Source organism: Haliotis rubra, unplaced genomic scaffold (genome assembly GCF_003918875.1).
Source record: "Haliotis rubra isolate DU_JTF1 unplaced genomic scaffold, ASM391887v1 Scf468, whole genome shotgun sequence".
Classification (NCBI taxonomy): Eukaryota; Metazoa; Mollusca; class Gastropoda; order Lepetellida; family Haliotidae; genus Haliotis; species Haliotis rubra.
In genome coordinates this window covers 423,836-444,360 of record NW_025767155.1, presented here as the reverse complement: position 1 = coordinate 444,360, position 20,525 = coordinate 423,836, and the positions used below count along the sequence as shown (strand labels likewise).

At 39.7% G+C, this 20,525-nt stretch overlaps 1 protein-coding gene across 11 annotated transcripts in view; it reads right to left on the bottom strand.

The window, feature by feature from the left end:
• LOC124290502 (rho GTPase-activating protein 44-like) overlaps positions 1 to 20,525 on the bottom strand; it is a 66,878-nt gene that overhangs the window by 24,692 nt on the left and 21,661 nt on the right. For all 11 annotated transcript variants that reach the window (XR_006901955.1, XR_006901954.1, XR_006901953.1 and 8 more), the window contains 3 exons: positions 4,942 to 5,083; positions 3,719 to 3,795; positions 1,357 to 1,468 (listed from right to left, as the gene is read on the bottom strand). Coding sequence is in view for 8 of the 11 variants with exons in the window: in XM_046727212.1 (XP_046583168.1) it covers positions 1,357 to 1,468; positions 3,719 to 3,795; positions 4,942 to 5,083 (331 nt within the window). In the remaining 3 variants the exon portion in view is untranslated. The remainder of the gene's footprint in view (positions 1 to 1,356; positions 1,469 to 3,718; positions 3,796 to 4,941; positions 5,084 to 20,525) is intronic.

Here is a 20,525-nt window from a genome sequence, read left to right as displayed (position 1 = left end):
GACTTATTATTAGTAGTAGTAGTACATATATATTTTACTGTGTCATGCAAACATGTGTGGCCATGTCTGACTGTGATTTTACATTTGGCACCTACTATGTATTGACTGCATCATGTCAACAAAGCTTTTTAACTACCAGTTTTGCCAAATACTGTCTCCAGTTTTCACTATTTTCAGATTTGGGTTTCTAAACTACTTGTATGCTCTGACGCTCTTCACTGACCCATGTGAATTTACAATACTCTTTTTCAGTTTGAATAAAAAAAATAATCATAAATACACTCAACAGTATCTGAATCAACAAACACAATGGCTTGGGATAAAAATCTCCTGTGTTCCTACTGTGAACGGCAATGTTTGGGGGAGAGTGTGTACCACAGTGAAACTACTTGCTTGACAACCAATGTTGTTTACTGTGATTACTAAACAGTCACATCTCAAACACAAATCCCACTTCCACTTTATCACCATATTTTGAAATTTTAGAAGACAAACTTTATAGTCAGGAACAAAAATGTTTTATATGAAGAACCGTCTCTTGACACGTCCTCAATCGGGTTTGCTGATTGTTTGTGTGTGTAGGAACAACGATTGATGAAAAGATGGCCAAATAAAGGCACTTGTGTGGTGTTACAACTTCTATATGCTTGGGTCTTATGCAAGCTCAAAGCTTGAAGGACAAAAAGCCCTTGGCGTGCACTCAATCCTTACACAAACACAGTTTGTTGTCAGAGTTTCCACGACAACAGGTAAACAACAACAATAACAATAACAATGGATTCATAGCTTCAAGTTGTAATGTTAAGTCTAATGTTAATTCTACCCATAATGGGCATTAAAAAGCACTCTCAGCAGCCCCAAGCCTCTCATATGGCATATTTAGCCCAAACACAACAAATGGCCCAACAATTTGCCACATGCGTGTTGAAATGTTCTTAAAAATGTTGTATGGTAAAATTTATTCAAAGTATTCTCTGGGATACTGGCAACAATTGAAAAAAGAATGAAGTAAACTCAGGCTGTACCAGTAAACTTAGCCACAATATATCATAGGTAATATTACATGATAGAATACTTAAATCTACAGACCGCTGATGACCAGGGTCCAATTCCCAAAGCGGTGGTCTGCAAATAATCAAGTCTGGACCATAGAAACCAGTGATCAACATCATGAGCATCGATATACGCAATTAGGATACGATGACATGTGTCAGCCAAGTCAGCGAGCCTGACCACCCAATCCCGTTAGTCGTGTTTTACGACAAGCATGGGAAACTGAAGACCAATTCTAACCCAAATCTTCATGGGTCTGATCCAGTGGTGAACTGTTACAGCACCACATGAAGGCCGACTCACCTCCTGTACACACAGTAGGGGTGTGAGCACCTCCTTCTCCACGTTGATCTCATACTGAAGTTGTTCCCGGGCTAGCTTGCTCTGGCACTCACCACAGATTTGACACACCAGGCTGAAACCACAACAGATATCTCTCATAACACCAATGGAGATACGAGAATCCCTGATATCACAGTTTGCTCCAAGAGATTCATTTTGTGTTAGATACAGTTTGTGTACAAGTATGGAAGAAACATGTTTGAAATTCATTTAGAAAAAATGGCTGTGACAGTAAACTGACATCAAACCCATTCTTGAAAAAAAAGAAGCTTAGGTTATTTGATCCCAATGATCCATTTTTACAAAATCGTAGAAATAATTTGATCAAACTAGTACAACTGGCAAAGGTTACTGCACATGGTGTTGGTCAGTTTTACCCTGTCCAGACTTAATCTATGGACAATGATGATGGAAGATTACATGACTCAAAGACTGCTTTCAGATAAGAAGATAAAATTATGGTTTTCGTTTGTTAATGTAACGGCAACATTCAGCAGTATTCTAGCTAAGAGATGTCAGCCTGTAAATAATCAAGGATCTACAAGACATATCCACTGAATGATGCTATGAGTAATCATCAGCAATGTCACTGGGGTCACGATGACCTGCAATCAACAAAGTCACAGTGTGTGACCACCCAGTCATTAAGCCACTTCTTACAGTTAGAATAGGTTGCTGGGGAGCAAGTCTAACCTGGAACCTCCACTGGAGTTATAATAATGGCCTCAATAACAGTGAAACAAATAGGGGTATAATACAGTGAGACAGCAACATAATACAATAAAAATACGACTAGTGTCCCGATACACTACATTTCATAGATTACATTCTCTCCCTTGTGTAGGTGGTTTATAAATTTCATGTAGCAAAACAGGAATATATATGCTTGGGGGAACTGTGCAGTTTCTGCTATCTATAGCAAAACAGAAATTAGTAGAGAATCTGCATAAATTAGTTCTTGAACAGTTTGTGTATTTATTCACATGTTTTTACATCAGTGAAACTTGTAATGTAATGAATCGTATATACTGTGATACAGGAGATGTAAATCAATGTATTGTATTATGAGTCTCAATACAATGCTGTACTCCACTAGAAACAAATACACTTATTTATTTATGTTACAAAAATACACTACAAAGCTGTGTTAGAATTCTCTCCAACATAATCTTGTCCTGTCAAGATCCCTTTATTTGAGAACATTTATGTTCATATTTGCATTCATATTTACTCCAGATGGCGCTGTTTCAGTCTGGAATGTTGACAGAGTTGTTCCACATTCAAAAATACCTCAACAAGCTTCTAGATCGGAAGTTGTCTAACAGTAAGCCTCCAAAGTCTGGTCAAATCATATTTACTTCAATCAGCTCTGACAATGTTCACATTCAAATAGGCCTCAACTAGCCTGTAGATCGGATGTTGTCTAACTGTAAGGCTTCCAAGTCTAGCCATATTTACTTCCATCAGCACTGAAGATGATTTGTCACCAGGATTCTCAGTATAGGACATAGACACATTTCATATTCGGTTTACCTCATGACGTTCCTCACATAACTGTAACAGTGTCAAAAACACTTCCTCCATATATCAATGTAGTTTAGAGAAAACTTACAGTGTTACTTATTGTTGACTTAATTCCTGAATATGACCACCATTCAACCATAACTAACTGAGTGAGAACACGTGTTTGTTTCTTGTTTAATGCCATACTTGCAATATTCTAACCATACCATGGCAGCCTTTATATAATCAAGTCAGGAGGAGACATTCAAGTGTCAACAAAGATCCACATCATCAGGGTATGATGACAGGCAATCAGGCAGTCACCACATCTCTTATTACCAACATGGGGTGGTGGTGTTCGCCAGTTACACGAGGACCCAAGTTCAATTCCCTAGTGTGAAGCTCATTTCTGATGTCCCCTGCCATGATATTGTTAGAAAATTGCTAAAAACAGCACTACAACCAATACAGAGTGCTAATGACCTATTCTGATCTGGAATCCCCAAAGGGGCAACTCTTATATGCCAAATTGAATGAGAACACATATTTTTGTCAGTGATTACAAATAAAATGTGTTGATTGTTTTCTGCAGGTCACCAAACAATAAGGAACATGATATTCAAGTTGCCCAGATATTAAAACTTATCATAAGGAATTATTGTAAAGGTTATGTACAGAAATCCTTCCTTTTGTTGATATGTCTGACATATTACTTCATATCTGTAAGAAACTCTTCCTGGTTTCAGTGTCAGTATCTGCAAACATTGTTCATTACCAAGGTGGGTTGGGGTGTGTGGTGGGTGTGTGGTGTGTAACTCACCCCAGAAGAGTCTCTGTACCCAGAATACCAGCTGCCTCTATCAAACTGTACCCCAAGGACGTTTCTGGTAACTTTTTCTGAAAAAAGAAGAATAAACATTTAATAAATGTGCATACATGAGAATTAAGTTTTACTTTTCCTAACCTGTCATTATGCTATAGCATTTGAGGTGAGGTGAGGTGAAATTGGGTTTATCGTCGTGTTTGAGAATATTTTGCTCATATGACGACGTGCATGCGTGTGTATGTGTATGTGCGGCTGCTTGTACTAGCCCAGACTTAAGCTGGTTTTATAGTGCTAGCCCACCGAGATACCATGCCGCAGTGAAGCATGAATAGCCCACTCAGACACATTATACTGACTCCGAGCCGACCAGTCCTTGGTGTACCCATTAATGTCGAGCGCCAGGCAGGGACCAACAAGTACCATATTTTAACGTCTCTTGGTATGACGCGGTCGGGGATCGAACCTGCGACCTTCCGCTCTCCGGGCGGACGCTCTAACCACTATACCACGGAGGCCTATAGCATTTGAGAAGTAAAAGTGATGATGCTTTAATCTTCAGTAAACACAGCCTGCATTGAGTGCAGCACACACATCGAAGGTCAATAGTATGTCCTCAGGATCAACCATGCTCAGCTGGTACTCACTAACTAATGCCATTTTCACCAGCCAGAAATGAAGATGCATCATGCAGCGTATGTTTGTCTGAGGCAAATGAAACCAGACCTTTTTCACTTTCTTTCAACTTTCAATCTTTGATTGGACACCATTGGACATTCTCCCATATCCTTATAAATCTATAAACTATTTTCAGGACATTTTGGGAAACAATCAGTCATGGCTGAGGAAAGTGAACCCAGCCAATCAAACCCCAAGGCGTGTATGTATGTTGGTATGCACATACAGTGTCAGATACTGAGGGGACCCTACCTGAAGATCTCTGCTATATTTTTATTGAGGGACACCCAAATCATTCATGCTCAACAATCTGTTAGTTTTACATCAGGATAATGACAAAGAATCCTTGACATTCAAACACTGATACATGAAAAGTACATACAAGGAAAGTACAAGTCTCCATCCAGTGCCTGAAGCAATCTTCCTATGTAACTACAACTGTTTTGCCTGTAAGTTATCATTGTGCAAACAAGTACTGAAAACCCAGAGCTGCTTCCCTGTTAACATAGTGTTGATAATAGAGAGCACAGCTGTTGACCTACCAGTCTCTTCTCCACATCTCCTTGCTGGGCTTTGAGGGTGGCAGACAGCTTTTTGCTGATGGTGGACGAGACAGTCTTGACATTTTCAACTCTCTTCTCCACACTCTGGAATTCCTCGGATAAAACCTCTGACTTCTCAACTCTGAAAACAAGAACCTCAAGTTAAGGCTACAGTCACTATTCCTCCATCACTGTGGCTGGCTCAAAGACTCACATCTGTTCTTGTGCTACCACTGGGGGCTATGACAGTGTCTTTATCATCATATCAGTGGGGAACACAGATAAGTAGTGATTAAGTGAGTTAAGTTGCTTTGAACATTATTTCAGCCCAATCATGACAAGTGTGAAGACCCAAACTGATGTTAATAATAGACTACACCAACTATGATGAAGCCCATAGCTATAATGATGCATCAGTGGATCCTGGTACAAGTAAGAGTGAGTGAGTGAGTTTAGTTTTACGCCGCACTCAGCAATATTCCAGCTATATGGCAGCGGTCTGTAAATAATCGAGTCTGGACCAGACAACCCAGTGATCAACAGCATGAACATCGATCTGCGCAACTGGGAACTGATGACATGTGTCAACCAAGTCAGTGAACCTGACCACCCGATCCTGTTAGTGGCCTCTTACGACTAGCATGGGTTACTGAAGATCAATATTCTAACCCGGACCTTCACGGGTTGGTACAAGTAAGAGATGTAACTGTGCTCTCCTGTGGGTAACTGAAGTAATGCGATCACCTGTACCCCAACAAGAATAGCATGGCACCTGGAGACAGCTCCATAAACACTGATATCACAATAATGGCTTACTCAGTTAAAAACATGATCCTATATGAACATAAGGCACCAACTAACATGATCCACCACTGCTTCTTGCAGAAAGTGGTTATTGAAAGTTAATGGTGTAGATACCACTATTAGTCTGTCTGTAATAAAGATGAACCAAATCTCCATCAACATCTCATGTGGAAGATTCCTATTTCTACTTCTAGTAGTACTAGTATCATATACATATATATACACACATGGCACACAAGTCGAAATCTTAACCAAAGTGGAAACAAGTGGTGTGTATGTGAACAGGCTTAGGGAAATGTTTTGTGAAGTCAATATGGAATTTATGACATCACTGATTTAATGACCTCATGAATACAATGTGACAAGAAGGAAGAGTTTCAACATTGTTCAGATACTTTATCTCTGGTAAAATTGCATGTGTTTATAAGAAATATTTCCCCCAGGTAATATATTCTGCACCAAAACTGCAACATGACAATATATGATCAATTAGTGCCAGTTAATTTACACCATTCTGCAACATTGTTGCATGCCAGCTTAATACATGATCAGGAAAATGACAATAGAGACAATAAAAAAGAACAGACTCTGGCAACCTTAATGAGTCACGCATCAACCAAATTGTCCATTCAATCACTGACATTACATGCTGGCACAGCTACCATGGTAGAAGCAGTTTCGGAATAGTTACAAGATAAACATGAAAGTGACATGTTAATTTCCTGTACAACCATGACACCAGTAAATGGATTCACCAGGGCTGTTTTCTTCTGCTTAATCATAGAACATGTTAAATTAACACAGACAAAATAGATTCCACAACCAGTGTCAGTGACATGCATAAAACTCATCCATTCACTGGGTCACTGTGACCCACAATGACTGATGTGCACATGGTATGCTGACTTAACTATTGTGGCAAACAAAAATAACCCTGAACCAATCTATTGCCAAGCCTTTTCATTCATACCTGACCTATAATACAAGGGTGATTAGCAGATAGGTAGAATGTTTAATTAATGCCAGCAGCAGACTTTTCCTCAAGTTAGCATCTACAGCCACAAAGCCATTCTGTACAGCCATTCTGACATGCCTGGTTCTTACTGGTACAAGCAACTATGACCAAGATAAGGTACATTCTCATGGGGGATTCTAACCATTGATTGTCAGGAGCACCACACAAATGCATGAACAGAAACAAGTTATCTACTGCGAATATTGTTCAGAAGATAACAAAACAGCACTTCTTCATTAACAATGAGAGTAAACTAAAATCAAAGTTTCAGAGGTCATTAAATTCAAATAAAGCAGCAAACTTCAGGACTCCACGATAATTGCAAACAAAAATGTAAAACATCATGATTCAGAGGCTGATGATGTCTAACATGCTTCTGCTCAATAACAGATGTAGTTATCATGGTTATAGCACAGCATTTGATGGCGATGTATAGGATAGCACGAGTTAACACTACAACAACTTCCTGCCACAACAACAGGGCAGCATTGTGTATTACAATGACTTCCTGCATCACAATACTTTCAGCCACAACACTCACATAACAGCCAACAATTCCTCTTGCATAACCTGGCCAAATGTGGCATTGAAAGACTTTGCACTTGTATTATAGATATAAAACAATTTCTGGTTGATAATGAAACAGCTATCCAGTGCAGTGAATGTATGAAAATATCAGCATAATCATAAATCAGTCAGTCTGCGAGTCCAGCCACGAATCCCAAACTAGGGTCTTTATCTAATAACATTTCTTTCGGTATAGTAGGCCAAGTTACTTGTACCCCACATATTAACACAAATCCACTGGAAAGTGACAAGTTCATACTAGTGGCAGGTTAAGGTCTTTGGCACTGCAGCAGTTTAAAACTCTTACAACAAAGGTTTGTGATACAGCTTTTTATGTTGCTCCACAGTGAGTGAGTGAGTGAGTGAGTGAGTGAGTGAGTGGAGTGAGTGAGTGAGTGAGTGAGTGAGTGAGTGAGTGAGTGAGTGAGTGAGTGAGTGAGTGAGTGAGTGAGTGAGTGAGTGAGTGAGAGAGAGAGTGAGCGAGTGAGCGAGCAAGCAAGAGAGTTTGTGAGATTATAACATTTTCCAACTGGATGAGATAAATGCGGCAGAGTTCTTGGGTACATTGCTGGGATTTCTCAAACAATGTAAGAGTACAACAAATGGACTTCTGGACGGAGGTCAATTACATTTCACTAATTTTCAGGTGACACAACTTTCCTTGTCACGCTGATCGGAACACGATGTTAATGTACTGAGAACAGTTCAAATACATATGTACCTACAAACAAGGAAATGTCTGTGGTCGCCAGTATAAACGATCACATCAAACACTTCCTGGGCTAGACACAACATGGTCACTCCCCAGATTGCTCATGCGATCCCTTCTTTGATGTAAATAATCCTGCTGAGATACATCTGTACTCAGTAAAACTTCTTTACATTGTGGGACAGACCATTACAAAACTGGTGACTGGATGCATGACTGGATTATGTAGAACATATTACCCACAACATCTGGAAAGTCTAAGGCATTGTGGTTCATCTAGTGTCCATAAAAAAGTCTAAATTTGGAAAAAACATCATCGTGGTCTGCAGTAATTGAAAAATCTGTTTCATTCCACTTTTTAAGGTCTCCCTTTGTTTTAATAATCCATCTAAAGTACAGTCAAGTGTCTTGAGCTCGTATGTGCCTAATCCCTGACTATGTCCGACTCACAAACCCATCCCAGCAAACTCTTATTATTCTTACCATGTATATCACTATTATAACACATGTGACAAAATGCATGATGGCCAATTCCTGGTTGTCTTGTACTCATTTTATATTCATGATCTGAGGAAGAGTTAAATCTTACCTTGATGAGGCAAACTCATTTTTTGAAAGGCCCAACATTAAGTCTGTTACGATTCACTCGCATATTCGGTGAATCAAACCGTAGCCCTTCATGAAACAATTCGTTATTCGTGGTCACCAGAACCGAATATTCATGATTTAAATTTTTTTTAATGGAATGTGTTTTACTTGAACACTTATGTCCTTTTTCAATATGAGATATGCAAGAATGCATTATGTACTAGCCTTGTAGTAGTGCAAGTCATGTTAGTTTGCCAAGGCCACACATGGTACTGTCAACTATAACTATTACATACCAAATTTGAGTGTCATGAGATGACAGGTTATTGCTGTGACAAATTAACACTGTCAACATGGGCAATCAATATTGTGCATCAATCACTTAACTACAATATTGTAATCGTGAATAATTATTCGTATTCGTTACCCAATATTCATGATACGTATCATATTCGCAACATAGTGTATTCATTACAGCCCTACCCAACATAAAAATCTATGTCGAGAAATGGCATTGTGTATTTCATTGTCGAGAGAACCATGCAAATCCAGCGATGTGACTAAAACTTATTCACTTAGATGTAGGTGGATATGACAAAAGCTTAAGTTTTTATTCCTTATCATTACAATGATTAAATGTATGTATGGCACAATGCATTTACTTCCTGTTGGCAGATGGCGATGTCACACAGTCAAAAGGTCAGGTCAGATGTGCTGATTCCCTATACATGTATATCATACTACTTCTCTGGAGTTGAGACCACTGGGTTCAACTGTATATTTTTATGTTTTCTTTATTCATCATATTCATGAGAGTGATGAAGGCAGCCATACACAATCTCAGCCAATGACATTTTGACTAGTGCAACATACCAATAGTTTTCTACTCCATGATAGTCAGGGAGTACAGCTTACCACATCACCAAAACAGGCCCACTTGAGATGGAACTCAATGTATTGACCTGTGTTGGGAATCAAAGCAAATGACTTAACACCTCAGCTGCTCCACCATTAAGATACTCCTGATAGCGTATGCATGGCAACCACTTTTAATAGTGTATGGTGCACCACATCCATTAGCAAAAATACATTTACTGAAAAGTATACTTGCATTATTCTAATAATCTGATCAATGTTCAAAGACAATATAACGGTGAGTAAATATGCTGAATGAAGACTACCCCACTGCAAAATTGTTCACTGGCTTTGTGTTTTCCCTCAGAATTCACTATGCCATGTAACATATGTTGACCTCTCCACAGAGGCGATATAACCTTGTATCACAGGCAGGCTATCAGTAAATATACACAGCCAATCTGAGCAGCATATGTACAATATGCCCTCTAGACTATTATTTCATGTGCAGCCTTTGACTGGCAGGGTTGTGTTTGGCTCCCTGCAGAAAGAGCCCTGTCCACAAAGCAGTGAAGCAATATGATCTATGTATACCACTCTGACACAATATTTGCTGTCTGCAGTGCATGCATATTATTGCACATGATTCCCCTGAAACTCATCCGCCTCTCAGAGAAATTGCGATCAGGTTTTCTACACATGGCAGAGTTGGCTTACATTGAATGGTGGATAGAAGTGTGTCAGTCTGACTCATGTGTGGAGACAGTGTTGTGGCCACCACAATACATCATCAGAGCTTACATAACAGGCTATTTGTACAACATGTGTGTCTTCAGCATGGAGAGCAGGGGTATCCTAGTGGTTAAAACATAAACATTCACTCATCACGCTGAAAACCTGGATTCAATTCCTCTCATATGTACAATGCGTGAAGACCATTTATAGTTTCCCCTGCATGACATTGCTGGTACATTGCAGTGGCATAAAATCATACTCACTACCCACTCAGCATGTAGAGTAACTACATGAATACTTGAGATGATAAAGATTTACACTCCACTATAAAACTATTTGATATGATTCTGACATTCTATCTGAGTTTGATGTTACCCAGTATGTGTCTGTATTGGCTCCTGTATTCCAACCACAGATTTTCCAATACCTTGACAAATGTTCAAGAGGGCTGCTATTCCAATGATTGGAATGAGCAGTTCCCCTGGGACACGCAGGATCAATATATATGTTCCGGTGATTACAAGATGCACAGTGAGGAACACTGTGATGCACCTTGGGCTCTCTGTTTGACTGTCAGGCAGTGTGCAATGAGACATAATTGTGTCACTGCAAGCAAACTGTTTGCAGAATCGATAACTAACAAACATTTCTCTACAGGAATCTTGTCTCACAAGTGTTATTCCATAATCTTCAAACATAACTACATTCTCCATAACCAATATAACACAAAGCAGTGAGAGAAAATCTTCAAGTGTATATATTGATAGTCAATACAGGGGACAATGTTCTATATCACAGACAATACAATGCTGCATTCGCACATTCGCTTTACGTAGCCCTACCACAGAGGTGTACATCAAATTGACGAACGTAAAATTTAAGCATTTTGAAAATTAGTTTTTTTATATATACAAGTATGACTAGTGTATAGCTGATAAGCATAGCCTCTTCAGCATGATAAATGCTTTACCCACAAGGCTACCCCACAATTCTCTGTAACAGATGACACCTTTGTATTACATGACACATACATACATACATATCCGTTCGAAATACTCTGAATCTACCACCCTGATCATAGCTCTCAGCAACATTCTCATATGATTTTAGCCTTATTATATGCCCTATCAACTGCCAAGAATTTCACTAGACTTGGGCATTGGAAAAGTGGCTTTACAAAGAACATTATCCTGGACTACAGACATCAGGGCCTAGATTTTCGAAGCTCTCTCAGCGCTAAGATAGTCGTAAGTTAATGTTTATGTATGGCACTTTTTACGGCTATCTTAGCGTTGATATGTGTAGTCTTCTCCAGTGTTGCCTTGATTGAGTCAAATGCAAGTTCCTATAGCCAGGAACAGTCAGCAGTATGTCTGTTCCGGCATCCACCAAGTACTGCTGCATGTGCAGCCATATGACTGATATCCTGTTTCCCGTAACCAGAGTGACACATCAGGAAACAAGAAAATACACACCACCTGTATCATACTTCTCCATACATTTATTTAATCATGTAATTAATCAATTAGCGGACCAACATGAAGGCTGACAAACTCCCTTCCTTCCCTGTCTGCATATAGACAGCTGTGGTGGTCGTATTTAGCACATAACCAAGCTATTCTTGTCCCTGCTTGTCATCACCACATAGCCCTGCTTGGACAAAACTCTCCTCAAACAACAGGGGGACTACCAGTTTGCCCTGACAATATGGGGAGGGTCATTGGAGGCCACTATTGTGTACCTAGGTACACACTACAAGCTGGGGAATCAGGGGGACTGATCCCCCAAACCTGGCCCTTGAGACACATGTCCTGCCCACGATGAGCAGGACCCTCTCACTAACTCATGTTGAACTCACCTGGGTACACAACAAGCCATTAACATGTTAGCACAGCCTGTTTGAAAACATATACAGAAAACTATGTTAGGATGCATCTTATCTGTATGTTATAGTTACATGAAACTTCCATGTGTATTGAACAATTGTTCTTGTGAATGATACTTAGTGCAGAAAACATGATAAAATTCAAACTATGCCAGTCTTTTAATATTCTGTATATACATGTACTTGGTAAGATGTACATTCAGTTTACAAAGTGGGAACTAGTATGACAGGTAGGATGTTTGAAAAGGAAAACTGGGTGTGTAAGCCCTCCACAAGTCTGAACCAGACAAGCCTGATGAAGGAGCAGCGAGCCAGTGACAGATATTATGAGCAATACTACATGGCATCAGGACAACCAAGTCTGACCACCTGGCAATACTACATAGGGTCAGGACAACTAAGTCTCACCACCTGGCAATACTACATAGTGTCAGGACAACCAAGTCTCACCACCTGGCAATACTACATAGTGTCAGGACAACCAAGTCTGACCACCTGGCAATACTACATAGTGTCAGGACAACCAAGTCTGACCACCTGGCAATACTACATAGTGTCAGGACAACCAAGTCTGACCACCTGGCACTACTACATAACATCAGGATAACCCAGTCTGACCACCTGGCAATACTACATAGCGTCAGGACAACCCAGTCTGACCACCTGGCAATACTACATAGCGTCAGGACAACCAAGTCTGACCACCTGGCAATACTACATAGGGTCAGGACAACCAAGTTTGACCACCTGGCAATACTACATAACATCAGGACAACCAAGTCTGACCACCTGGCAATACTACATAGCATCAGGACAACCAAGTCTGACCCTCTGACAATACTACATAGCATCAGGACAACCCAGTCTGACCACCTGGCAATACTACATAGTGTCAGGACAACCAAGTCTCACCACCTGGCAATACTACATAGTGTCAGGACAACCAAGTCTGACCACCTGGCAATACCACATAGCATCAGGACAACCACGTCTGACCACCTGGCAATACCACATAGTGTCAGGACAACCAAGTCTGACCACCTGGCAATACTGCATAGTCAGGACAACCAAGTCTCACCAGGACAACCAAGTCTCACCACCTGGCAATACTACATAGCATCAGGACAACCAAGTCTGACCACCTGGCAATACTACATAGCATCAGGACAACCAAGTCTGACCACCTGGCAATACTACATAGTGTCAGGACAACCAAGTCTGACCACCTGGCAATACTACATAGTGTCAGGACAACCAAGTCTGACCACCAATACTGGCAATACTACATAGTGTCAGGACAACCAAGTCTGACCACCTGGCAATACTACATAGTGTCAGGACAACCAAGTCTGACCACCTGGCAATACTACATAGAGTCAGGACAACCAAGTCTCACCACCTGGCAATACTACATAGCATCAGGACAACCAAGTCTGACCACCTGGCAATACTACATAGCGTCAGGACAACCAAGTCTGACCACCTGGCAATACTACATAGGGTCAGGACAACCAAGTCTCACCACCTGGTGTCAGGACAACCCAGTCTGACCACCTGGCAATACTACATAGTGTCAGGACAACCAAGTCTGACCACCTGGCCATTCAAGGGCTGTTTTCAAGAAACCAATATATCCAGTGGAGCTACAAGATATGTGGTATTACATATTTTCTCTACTGAATTAATGTTGCCAGTTTCAAGAATTTGACTCACCATATATATTCACAACAGTACAGAATCTAATTCTCTGTGACTTGTATGCTCAATTCCCTAGATAACATATGACAGTTTGTCAATATAACAGCTTCTTCACAGCATCTTGCAAATAACTGTTTGTTGTTGATGTTTGGACTTGGACATAAATGTTTAGGGGCACAACAGCATTGTTGTGATGAAACAACAGATTCCACAGACTAGTCACCACGGTCAATTCAAGGAACCTAAATCAGCTGAATTCTCACACGGCCAATCAAATACCAGCAATAATGGTAACATCTACTGGGCATTTACCATGTTTACTTTGAGGATGTAATAGCCTCATCTTTGTACTTCAAGAGAATTGTCGACTGCTGGCTGATCTCATTTGTATTCATATTGAGTGAGTGAGTGGGGTTTTATGCCACTTTTAGCAATATTCCAGCAATATCACTGCAGGGGACACCAGAAATGGGCTTCACACAATGTACCCATGTGGGGAATCGAACCCGGGTCTTCGGCATGACGAGCGAACGCTTTAACCACTAGGCTACCCCACCGGCCCTGTATTCATATTGACATTATATAAGTGTGTAGTAAGGGTGCTTGAGTTAGTAGTTGAATGAGGGAGTGAGTGAGTGTGTAAGTGAGCGAGTGATTGAACGAGAGCGACTTACTAAACTCTACAGTTTTGGGGGCTCAAAGTGGACAGCTGATTCATCAGAATCTACATACACCCTCTGGTCAAACAATCATCCTAAAACAGCTTGTTTCAAAGAAAATATACTCATGGAATATACTTATATAACACATGAACAGTTAACAACCAAATTGTACCCTTCTGGCTCGTTCCTGCACTAGACTCATTCATGCGATGTATACAATACAAGCAGTAGACTAAAATGAACCTATTGAAATATACTACATGTTAACATTTAGCAGCCTAACTGTACAAGTAACAGGTCCTCTACCTCAGTCCTGTGACACATGTAATACATATAGATACATATTATTGTCATAGACCTCAGACAGACAATTTGGACAATTCACTGCGTGTTCTACCTCATTCGTGAGTGAATATTGTTTAATGCTGCAACAACAATTTCATACTTATTCATAGCCAGGTTATCAATGTAATATATGTGACACATCTACCTACATACTGTTCATATAGACCTGACATATATATGATATACAGACAAATAAGAGAATTCACTGCACATTCTATATCCTCCCCCTCAGACTGATTCCTCTGCATCACTATCAATGAACAAATTGGGCCAGGAATGTATACAAACAAGCGTAACACAGAATTCAGGTGAAGCTAAATTTACACTGGTGTAAAAAATTCCTGAAATGACGCCAAGAACCATAGTTTCATTGGCCCATGTCCAAATATCTCAACAGTAGCCGAGTTTCACAAATAAACACAACACTTATCACCAACAAGAAACCCTCACGAGCACAAACACACTGAAGAAGGAGTGCGACAACCTACGTAACATCAACGATTCCTTACCCTAGAAATAAGAGCTACACTAAAACCATCCTGGAACAATTCGCAGAAGCACAAGAAACTCTGCAATGTGAAATATTTGCAAATGCAAATGAATTCAACAATAACTCTATAAGCGGGCAGACAGCTTGTCTTGCAAAATACTTAAAACTACACCTTGCCTTGTTCCCTCTACCTTTTCAGTAGATTTTCCTCTAGTTAGAGATTGTTCAGATTTTGTAAACAGTCACGGTGGGAACACTGACGTGACAGGTGGGCAAATGACATCAGCAACATCCTGAGTGGTATCATCAGCTGTTGCTGCTAACTCGTGATGAATGTTGTCCATATAAAACTATGTACACCAAATCTCAATGTGCATTCACTGGTGTACATACAGGTAAACAAATTTCAAATGTGAACAAACGTTTACATCCACATGTGTATGTTTTTTAAGTAGAATCCACCTAAGACATATACATGTATGTATAATTGAGAAATAACCGCAGTTAACCTTTCCAATAGGTAGCTGCTTATTACATAAAAGTTCAATTATTTTTTTAATGCATGCACATTTTCTGCATTGGGGTTTGCCTTTAGGAAAAGATAAGTAGCCATGATGTGTCCACAACAACACATGTTCAGCCCTATAACCCAGTATGGTGTTAGGCTTTCAAATGTCAAGTGGTATCTTAAGACTCTCCAGCGTAAGTAGCCAGACACTTAAAGCACAACCCTTCCCCCCTACACAGTTCAATGCTCTGACAATTGCCAGCAGGTTCTGCCCTACATCAGGTTTCTCTCATCTGCATGTACACACAACCACCACAACTCACAGTGAATACCCACAACCCAAAAACCTGTGTCTATGGCAGCAGGTGCTCTCTCACTGAATGTACATGGGCCACAACAACACCATACTACAAAACCACCACAACCGCCAGAGCCTCTCCATCTCATTCCTTGAGTTTCAAGCAGTTATAGCCACAGCTCCAATTTTATCTTCTCCCATCTAATCAACAAGATGGCAATGGAGAAGCTATTTCCATCCACTCCTGTTATAGGTGATCATAACTCTCAACGAGAGGTCCATTTCAATAACAGGGCTGTGGTTTCACTTGTGAGTGATAATCTGATTCATTCCTACACAGGAATATTACCAAGCAAAAGAGAGTGTAGGCTTTTTGTCAGTTTCAAGGTCCTATGACAGTGGCATGGTCTTGTTTAAAGTTTTCATATCAAGTACATGCATAAATAATGATTTTTTCCAGTGACACAAACAGGAACACTTATAACATGTACAAGGGTTTCACCACATGAAAGACTCTAAGTACACTCATTGGTATGGAAATACTTGGAAAGTAACTACATGCTGAACACACATGAAAAACTGATATATTTTTCAAACTTCTGAAACATCTGTATCCTTTGACAAAAATAACACTTCCTGTTTACTCTACTGGAAGTGTTTCGCTTGTATTTTAAACCATGAACATCAATTAACTGACCCAGAGACAGCCAAAACTATCATGATCACTGAAACGATTGTTGCAAAAAGTCCCCACTGATTTGGTCTGAGAAGGACAAAACCATGATATATTGCCAAACTCTGAGGATAAAGAGCCTTGACAAGGAGACTGCAAATGTCAACAAGAAAAAATTGTGTCCAGGACACGGATGCCCCTGCTGACATTCATAAAACATATAAAGATCAATAATTCAACAAAATTCACGAACAAGTTCAATAAAAAAATAAAAAAATAAAAATAAAAACACATTCTTTAGATTTAAACACGTGACCCTGGTGCAAAGCATTTTGGATATCTATAAATCTTTGTAACACTTTGAAGTGCTTTATTGGATTCTCAAAAGCTACAGATTAGAGAACTTTAACATTTGATTAACCTAATTACACCTCGACTTTGTACATAGTGTTTTCTTCAATGAGCGAGAATATCCCTCATAAAACATATGAATGGGTAATGACCACATTAAATTCACAGTGCGAAAGGATCATTACTTAGCTCACCATACACACCTAATGAAGGCTCAAGGCTGTTTGGTAGTTACTCGTCACAACGAACTTTGTTCAGTATGTACATAAATAACTGCTCTATAGTATGACTCTTGTTTAACTGGAATAACTAACAGGGTAGGGCAGTAAACAAGGTCGAGCAGATTTGGTTACACATAAATCAAGGTCACTACTGGACTAACATCTAGTCTCTGAAATGAACATATTTTATGGAAAATGGTTCCGAAATTATTTCCATATAATATTAATATGATAAAAAGGAACCCAGAGACTTTCTTCAAGACTTGTCAGATTTCTAGACTTTCATGGGCTGTATTAGGTATATTTATTTCAGGGTCTGTATTTCAGACAATGTCACCACTGGCAGGACGTGCCATATTTAGTCAGTGATGATGATGTGGTGAGTGAGTAGAGTTTTATGCCATTTAAACAATATTCCAGCAATATGGGAGGAGAGGCTGAAGTCATGCAGGTCTCACATATTTACCACTGTGGTAGAACCAACAAGCATGGGTATGGTTATGACCACAGGGGCTTGTAACGTTAAAAACTGCCATCAAGGTATATACTGTCACTGACGGGGTCTTAGTACTATAGAAAAAGAATGGATGTAACGAGGTCAACACACCAAGTTCGTTTCAGGGCGAATTCAACAATACTCACTGTATCTATCCCATTTAAAGTATGCACACGTTTCAAGCGAATAGATTTACCTACAAAATGAGACAAACAGCACAAAAATCGAAGCAGTACTTTGGGAGCTAGGGTTTTCGGAAGCTCGAAAAATCTTGATTTCTTGATTCCGAGCCAAAATCCCAGATATGAAGCATAAGTAGAATATTAGAGCAAGGTGAGCAGTGAGAAACAAGAATTTTCTTCAAAAAGACTGAACACAATTTTGAATTTCACGCCAATCAGAGCTGCTTTTATATCATTCTCATTTGGCAACAAAAGATCCATAATATGGTGGCTACCCGAGCTGACTTTTCATTTCCCTCACAACCCACATAAACCTGCATGACACTGTATACTTCTTCCACTTCAGAATGAGCTTGACAACAAGAGAACAGAGTGAAGATGACATACTGACAGGGCACCTGCTCCTCTTAGGGAGGAAAGTAGAGTCAGCAGAGCCTTACGCCATCACAATCAGCATTATTGTCCATCAAACTCATATGTTCCTCCCAAATATCAGTTGATAACATACCAGTGAATGCATGGCTTGAATCATCCGTTGTATGTAGACAATGAGGGTCTTGTTTGCAACAAGCAAAGTGCTTTAATGTTACATCATATTAAAGGAATCAAACTTAATGTGTTTCCATCACTATGTTTGACATCCTGGTACCTATATCAACTCAAAATACCACTTAACCCTGTACAGACACCTGAAATAACATGCCTGAACCACCCCATCCCATCACTTGGACGATCAGGACTGCAAGCCATGTTTGGTGGTAACCTCTGCAAGGCCAAGCCATGGCAACCACATGTAATATTAATGCACACCTTAAGTGAACAGGTCTGCATGAAGTAAGAGATCATTAAAAGTCATCATTATTGCGGCTGTTATATGACGGATGAAATCAAGGGTGAATGTTAGCTGCTGTTCTGTAACAGATGTAGGGTAATTGGCCATGTATAGACCTGTAATATGTATGAACCATGACCTTTGAGCCTGGTGTTGATGTCTGTGTTACAGCCACTGTTTGCCAACCCTAACCTATCATGATCTGGGAGTGTGTTTGTACTGCTACTGAAGGGCTTGGACTGGACTCAAGATAGTATCACAGAAAAGACCATGTGTTTGAGTATGCATCACTGGGAAAGGATAAAAAGTTTTGATATAAGCTGACAGGGCTGTATAGCTATTTAAACTATACAACCCTCCTGAGCTGTATGCTGACGGCTTGTTGACCATGTACAACCGTTTCCCTCAGAGTGTACTCTCTCAACATACACAGGTATTTGGACAGGCAACTGCATCATTACAGGGAGCAAAACAAAATAGAAACGTCACGGGACCGCCTATATATATATATAAGTTATTAGAAAGTTACTTAAAATATGGATCTGTCCTTTGAATACACAGGATAGACCATGAGGTAACTGAGATAAAGAAGGAGTATAATAACGTATCAACCTTTCAAAATGTCCCCAATGTCTGACCTTCAATAGTACTACATTGATAGGAATTTAACAATAGCAAGTATTGTATTATCGATAGTAAGCACAGCAATTGATAGTTTCAATGACTGCAGTTAGTTAAAAATAATAAAATGCATATTTTAGCTGTTTGTGTGATTTGTTAGCAAGCATTACACCTTCAGATTCCTGTGGCTTGAGTAGGGACAGAGAAAAAAATGGCCATCTTTGAGAATGTCAGCAATACCTTAAAGATTTCTATTATTTTGAGACATATAATTATAAGCCAAATATTGGTTGACTACTATTGATTCACAAATACCTTTTATGCAAAACAACTTGTCATTTTAAGTTTTATTTTGTCTAAAACAAGCTCCCAGTCTCAAGTCCTGTTATATAGTGCCCATTCTTATTCAGCTGTTGAAAATTGATTCAAATTAGTGGCCAGCATTACAATCTCTCACGAAACATCATGGATACACACAGGTAAAAGTAATTAGCATCAACACAGGTGTTACAGGTTGTCAACCAATACGTAGATCTAGGACAGTCAACATGACTAGCACTGCTTATTCATTCAGAATACTTCACTACATGGACATTTCTCGTTTGTGACAGTGTTGGTTTTGGCATGCTTGACATCGTCAGTGTTTACATATGCAGGACAGATTGACAGGAATAAAAATTGACGCATTACGCTGTATCTATATTTCAGCTTTAAACTAAACATACCAGTTTACCATGATGACATGCTGACTGACAACTAATTAAGATGGTCCAGGAAAAGTGAGCAGGTTGTTATCATAACAAGCATAGGACACTGAGACAGGGCAACGCCCACCTCAACAACATTGCACACATTTAGAATAACAACCTTCAACCAGAAATCTACACAAAGCACATCAGAGCCAGGTGTAAGCTCTAGCCAAAGCCATTTTGCCTTAAAATTCACTGTAAGGCCTCAAAACATCCTTGACTGTTATAATAAGTTATATGTTTAAATGTTTTTCATTTGATTAATATTATTACACTGTACGAGGCTGGCTAAGAAGTTTG